The sequence below is a fragment of the Gracilinanus agilis genome, chromosome 4 (assembly GCF_016433145.1).
Source record: "Gracilinanus agilis isolate LMUSP501 chromosome 4, AgileGrace, whole genome shotgun sequence".
Taxonomy (NCBI): Eukaryota; Metazoa; Chordata; class Mammalia; order Didelphimorphia; family Didelphidae; genus Gracilinanus; species Gracilinanus agilis.
The window spans coordinates 317,716,631-317,723,625 of NC_058133.1; the positions used below are offsets into that span (position 1 = coordinate 317,716,631).

Consider the following 6,995-nt stretch of genomic DNA (forward strand, 5'->3'; position numbering starts at 1 on the left):
TCTCTCTCTCTCTCTCTCTCTCTCTCTCTCTCTCTCTCTCTCTCTCTCTCTCTTTCTCTTTCTCCCTCATTTCAGAAGGAAAAATCTTTACTTTCTTCTTTCTGCATCATCAAAATTCAATTCACACATAAGTGAAGACATCACCCATGGAATCATTTTTTCTCTTAGAAGTGAAAGACAAGGAATGAACAACAAGCAATGGCAACAGATCTTCATAGACTAGCATAATACAACAGCAAGACTGTGAACTCACTCTTAATTAAGTTATCAAACTCTTCAGCTGAATTCATTAGCTTTTCTTCAAACTAGAAAGGAAAAGAATACATGAAGATATCAGAGCAATGGAATCACAGAATGTTAATACTGGGAGGGAATTTGGAAATCACCTCAGACAATTGGGTGGTGTAATGGGTAGAACATTGGAGTAGAAGTCAAAAAGACCTGAATTCAAATCCTGCCTTAGGTCCATATTTACTAGTTGGGTGACCCTAGACATGTCGTTTTACTTCTTTGAGCCTGAATATCCTCATTTACAAAAATTAAGAATTTGGAATAAATTACCTCTTCCATTCTTTCCACCTCTACATCTATGATTCTATGTTGTTGTCATGAAACAGTTTATTCTCAGAATTCCTCTTTTATGTTCTTAATGTAAGATTTTGAGGAACCACTGAAAGAGTTTCTATTTGTGTAGGTTTAATCAATTGATATTTTCAATGTTAAACATTAAAACAGATACATTTTAATATGTTTTAATTAATTTTGAATATATTTTCACTTTTTATCTAAATTTATTTAAAATAACCATAACAAAACCTTTCTATAATAACATAACAAAGTTTCTTCCAATATTTCTTCAGCAAGAAAAGACATAGTAATTTATTTGCAATGTTAATCATTAAAATAGATTTTAAAATAAATTTAATTATAAATATTTAATTGTAAATATATTTTTATCTTAATTTATTTAAAATAACAATAATAACCCTTTCCATATTAACCTCTGTGCCACACTGAGTCTTCATAAAACCTCTGCAGAGCATAATACCTACCCTAGACTATAGATAAAATAAAAAGAACTTTTCAATATTAAAAAAATTTGCTTAATATTAAGTTTACAATATGCAATGAGATTATACATCTGTTCACAAGTTAGTTGAATTTTCAATCTTGTGACAGAGTGAGAGATCAGGCTTAGCCTAGGATTTTAGGAGGCAGGTAGAGTTGGAAGAGACATTCGAGATTATCTCCAATTCCCTCATTTGACAGTAGAGGAAATGAAATACCAGAGTATCAGTTAGAGGGATGTGGTGTGGTGTGAATCATTCATTACCACTTGAAAGGTCATTACAAATTTTTCTAGCATGTTAACCTAAATTACTAATGTTTAAATGTTTAGAAATTTCACAAAGAGTTTTTGAAGGCCATATATATAATGAATCTGAACCTCCCCAACTCCTAACCAAATTTTTTTAAAAATCCATAAAATGAAGATGCTTCAGATATCTAGAAATAAACGGAACCACTGTTACTTGATATTTTTTTCTAACATGTTGGGCTTTAATATTTTTTTAAATGCTTACTTTTCACCTTAGAATCAGTACTGTGTATTGGTTTCAAGGCAGAAGAGCGGTAAGGGCTAGGCAATGGGGGTTAAGTGACTTGCCCAGGGTCACACAGCTAGGAAGTGTCTGAATCCACATTTGAACCTAGGACCTCCTCTCCCTAGGCCTGGCTTTCAATCCACTGAGCCACCCAGCTGCCCCCCAATAAATGCTTAATTATGATGATAATTATATGCCTTTCAATTTGCTTCTAAGACTCAGTTCAGTGTTTAAAAAAAAAAAAGATGGTGAACCCATTGATTAGACCCCCCCTTTTTTTTTTACCCTTGTACTTCGGTGTATTGTCTCATAGGTGGAAGATTGGTAAGGTTGGGCAATGGGGGTCAAGTGACTTGCCCAGGGTCACACAGTAGACCCCCTTTTTGAAGGGAATCATTCAATGAGTTCCATGTGACAAGTAATACTTGTTTTGAGGGGGAAAAGAATAAATCTAAGAAAGAAATTAAACATCTACCTCTACTCCAGCAACTGCTAAGAGCCAGCGCACTGATTCCATTCTGCCTCTTCCATTGAAGTAATGAAGTATGGGCTTCCCAGCCATGATTTTCAATTCCTGGTTTTCTGAAAAAGAGCAGAAAGCAGCAAGCTGACCAGGACCTCGAGATACAAGTTGTCCTTTTTGTAATCCTGACTCCACTGAAAAAAGCTGATCTAAGTCCAAACACTAAGTGTAGAGGGCAGACTGTGTAAGAGATAAGAGGAAAAGAAATTCATGGGAAGGGCAGGAGTCAGACCTCCCAAGACAGGGAGAAGGCAGCTGGGCATGGATCTATTTAACTCACAGAAATGTATTTGGGACTTTGGTGAGAAAGGACTCCTCAACTTAACCTGATTCACACAGGATATTTGAAGTGTATATGTAGAGTTTCTTTCACTGGGGAAGGAATGTGCACTCATATTTTATATCATTTATTTATTTTATTTATTATCATTATAAAAAGGTTGGTCATCAACTTCTGGATATCATGGATCTCATATAACTCCCTTTTTTCATTACGAGGGTTACCTAAGGGGTAAGAGTTATGGAGATTCGGGTCAAGCCTTCATCCAGGAAATTCTCTTATCAAAATCCAAGAAGCATAACTCAAATGGGAAAGTTTTCAGGGAGGACGAATAGCAAAGCGAATAATATGGACCTGTGATTTCATTTTTGTAGTGAACTCCCTCTGGTGAGGTAATCACTTCCACCAATAGCAGACCTGCCATGGATCTGGGACTTTTGGTCTGAGAGTTGCCTAGGACACAAAGAGGTTAAGCAACTTGCCCAGGTTAAGCAACGCTGCCTTTAGGAGTCAGAATCAGATCCTGAAGCTGAAGTGGTTTGTTTATCTATATACAATTCCTCATTTCTTCTCCACTGTAGAAATCCCTTCCAATAAAATGTGCATGGCCAAAAAGCTGATTTCTAATTGATTTAGCTACTAGGAGCCATATGATGATCCAGGACTTACGACAAAAATAATATCCACCTCCAGAGAAAGAATTGTTGGAGTCAGAATGCTGGTCAAAGTATATGATTTTTCACTTTAGTTCATTTGGGTTTTGATTTTATGAGTATTTTCTTAGAACAATGAACAATATGGAAATAGGTTTTGCATGACAATACATTTATAACCCAGAAAAATAAATAACCTAGCTCCCTCCTACCATTGTACTTGTCTTACCCCTTACTCTGTCACATATTCTTTGATTCAGTGACACTGGCCCCCTAACCATTCTGCATACAAGACACTCCATTTCTAGATTCTGGGCATTTTCTTAGCTATTCACCATGCCAAGAACACTTCCCCTCCTCCACTCCAATTACTGATTTCTCTGACTTCTCTTAATCTCAACTAAATTCCTCCCTAGTATAACCTTTGCTAACCCTTTCTTCCTTCCAGTGCCTTCACTCTGTTAATGATTTCCTATTTTCCTACATATAGCTTGCCTTGCAGTTATTTAATTTTAGGCTTTCTTCCTCATTTGATTATAAACTCTTTAAGATTATGGACTATCTTTTGACCGTTTTTTTGTATTTCCAGAAATTGGCACAGTGCCTGACACCAAGTACATACTTAATAAATGTCTATTGATTTATTAATTGACTAGTAGGAAAAGATATTGTATATATTTATTGTCCACCTAGGTTTCTTTATCATGAAACAACAACTTAAGTTATTATCACATACCAGATATCCTTCAAAGAAAAATTAAAATAAATTAATAAATACATATATTTTTAAATAAAAGGCTTCAAATATACCTTCTCTAAGGTCCTGTCCAACTCTAACATTCCGAGTTGATGATTCTAGACTTTTGTGTTTAATCCCTCTCTTCTTTTTTTTTTTAACTTTATTTTCTTAGAATCAATACTGTGTGTATTGGTTCCAAGGCAGAAAAGTGGTAAAGACTTGACAGTTGGGATTAAGTGTCTTGCACAGGGTCACACTGCTAGAAAGTATCTGAGGCCAGACTTGAACCCAGGACCTCCCATCTCCAGGCCTGGCTCTCAATCTAATGAGTCACTTAGATGCCCCTTAACCCCTTTGTTCTTTTAGAAATTTTTCTATAGCTTGGTCTGTGATTGCAAGTATGTTGTTCATTGTTCTCACTGACAAGAAAAAAACAAATTTCTCTCAGATAAGATTCTCCCTCCCCAACTCCTTAGTCTCAACTGTGGAGGCAGGTGCTCCAGCTGATGTATATCAAGTGCTTTATAAATGGACTTTTAAAAATATTGCAAGAATCCACAGTTTTATTGATATGGATAATCATTCCTGTTATAGGTGGGATGGTGATACAGGATAGGGCCTGATGGAGAGATGGGCCCAAGGTCCTCTGATGATCTGAGTGAAGGTGGGAAGCCCAGGTGAATCACCAAGTTGTGGTAATGAACACCAGGTCCAAGAAAGTATTTGAAATTCATCTAAACATCCAACTCCCACACAACAGTGCCCAAGGATAAGTGAATCAAGTGAGAAGTTGTGAATTGAATTACACAGCCACTCTGGCTGCTTATCCTGGGTTAAGTTGATAGACAATGCTATAGACCAGTGATTCCCAAGCTTTTTTGGTCTACCGCTCCCTTTCAGAAAAAATATTACTTAGCCCCCTGGAAATTATGAAAATATTTATTGAACTCAGAATAGAATGTAATACAAAAAAAGTATGGCCATCACCGCTTCACTGGATCACTGCAGCACCCACCAGGGGGCGGTGGCGCCCACTTTGGGAATCACTGCTATAGACTAAGTGAATAACACTGATGACTGCAATTTGACTTTGTTTGAACAATCCCTTTCCCTGAAATCCAAAGGATATGGTGAATGAGCCTTAAGACAATAAAGACATTCACTTAAGTAAGCCTTTAAGATTTAATTATAACAAACTTAGGGAAGGAATAAGGTTGAAGGAAAGTGGGGTTAGGAAAGCTCACTAAACTACGGATGATCAGGTTTGTCAATTGAAGGATAATCAGGTTTGAGATTGTCTGTTGGAGAGGTTTATCGTCTCTGTGGCCTTAGCCAGATTGATTGAGTGTTGATGTTGTTCTTCCTTGGTGTTCAAATGATTAATATATAACACAGCTTTGTCCAGAAGTTGAGGATGAGGAACAGGATGCAGGTAACCTAAGTAGATTTGGTTTGGCCTACCCATCCAACCAACCCAGGTCCCTTCTCAGGAATGAGAGAGCTTCCTGTTCAAATTTCTCCCTTTTATAAAAAGTCTTGGCAGTAACTGCTTTTTGCCTTCTGTCTCATGGCGTCTGGGTTGGTTCTCAATTCTAAAACTGTTGAGTGTCACTCATCCTGTTCTCCATTTTCTGTAGCAAAATATTACATTCCATCAATGCAGATGTAAACCTTTGTATTTGGAAGGTATTAGTGAATTGCTGTGGTTGAAAAAGAATTATCACAGGATGGCTAAACTGGTGATGAATCTCTCTAATCTCAGTAAGATTTGTCCTTGGATGGCAAATAGCCCATCACTGGACCTATATTCAAAGCACCTGTCCCTTCCTCTCCATTAGTTCTCTCTCACTCTAGAGCAGGGGTCGGCGAAGTATGGCTCTCAAGCCATATCTGGCTCTTTTTGAGGGCCAGATGTGGCTCTTTCAGCAGGAGCCATAAAGTCAATTTTTTTTTTCAGGCGCTGTTACAGGAGCGCACTGTGAGCACTGTACAGCTCTTGCGAAATTACATTTTAAAAAATGTGGCGTTTATGGCTCTCGTGGCCAAAAAGGTTGCCGACCCCTGCTTTAGATCATGCCCTCGTCACTTCTTGCCTAGACTAGAATAGCTTTCCAGTTGGACTCTCTGCCTCAATAATTCCTCTTCCACCCACCTGCCAAATCTACAATCTTAAAGCTCAGATACTCTCCTGCTCAGGTATTTCTGGGACTCTGTGGGAGACACAGAGCCAGCCATCCTCTGAGGACCTGACTTGCTGGTGTGAGTAGAACTTGGGATGAGGTTCCTCAGAGCTTCTACACAGGCTACATTTGTATTGCCAGCTTTCAGTACAGACTGGCACATAGCAGGTGCTTCATAAATGCATATTGACTGGCCCAGCTCATCCTTCTGAGTGTGAGTTGGGCTAAGGATTCTTTGAACTTACATGCAGGCTTCATTTGTGTTTCTAGCATTTAGTTGAGACTGGCACATAATAGGGGCCTAATAAATGCATTCTGTATCAAAAGCCTTTCTAGTTTGGGAGCACCTGTCAGACCTTGAATTCTGCTGACAAGGCTTCTGATGATGACCCAGCATTGCCTCCATGCCACCAGGAGGCATCACAGGAGAACTTCAGTAAAGGAATGTGTTTTATTATTGTGATCTATAATTATTTAACAGAGTTTGGCAGAGGATATAGCATATTCAGGTGGGAAGGAACTTTAATCCAACTCTTTTATTTGACAGATAAGAAAAGAGAAGTCAAGGTTTCCCTGAATCCCACAACACAGCTCAAATGAGCACCCGGGGCTTCTGACTTCTAATCCAATGTTCTTCCTTCCACACCACAGCAGAGCAGCCTAAGCAGGAAAACTAAAAGAAAACATAGCTATGTGCAGAACAAAGAATTTATAAAATGTTCATTAATATATATTATTTTTGTTAAATAACATTAATATGTAAAATAATTAATAGAGCAAACAATATCAATAATATAACCAAACAATATATTAAAATATTATATATAATATAGGAATATAAATTATAAACATAAATATAAAATGTTTACTTGATATTTTTCGACTTGACCTTCTGAATTCTGAATAATCTCTCCTTGCATTCTTGACAAATTTCAGCCTCCTACAAGGAGTCATTAATATTGTCTTGTGACAATTCTACTGTTCTTGAAAATTCTGCTCAAGCCCAGCCCCTGGAG

The 6,995-nt window shown here is 37.5% G+C and overlaps 1 protein-coding gene across 1 annotated transcript in view; it reads right to left on the bottom strand.

The window, feature by feature from the left end:
- LOC123246491 (glutathione S-transferase-like) overlaps positions 1-2,241 on the bottom strand; it is a 48,481-nt gene extending 46,240 nt beyond the window's left edge. Inside the window, exons 1-2 of the mRNA XM_044675369.1 lie at positions 2,080-2,241; positions 232-305 (exon numbers count right to left, since the gene is read on the bottom strand). Of these exons, the coding sequence (XP_044531304.1) occupies positions 232-305; positions 2,080-2,166 (161 nt within the window). The 5' untranslated portion in view covers positions 2,167-2,241. The remainder of the gene's footprint in view (positions 1-231; positions 306-2,079) is intronic.
- Positions 2,242-6,995: the final 4,754 nt, after the last annotated feature.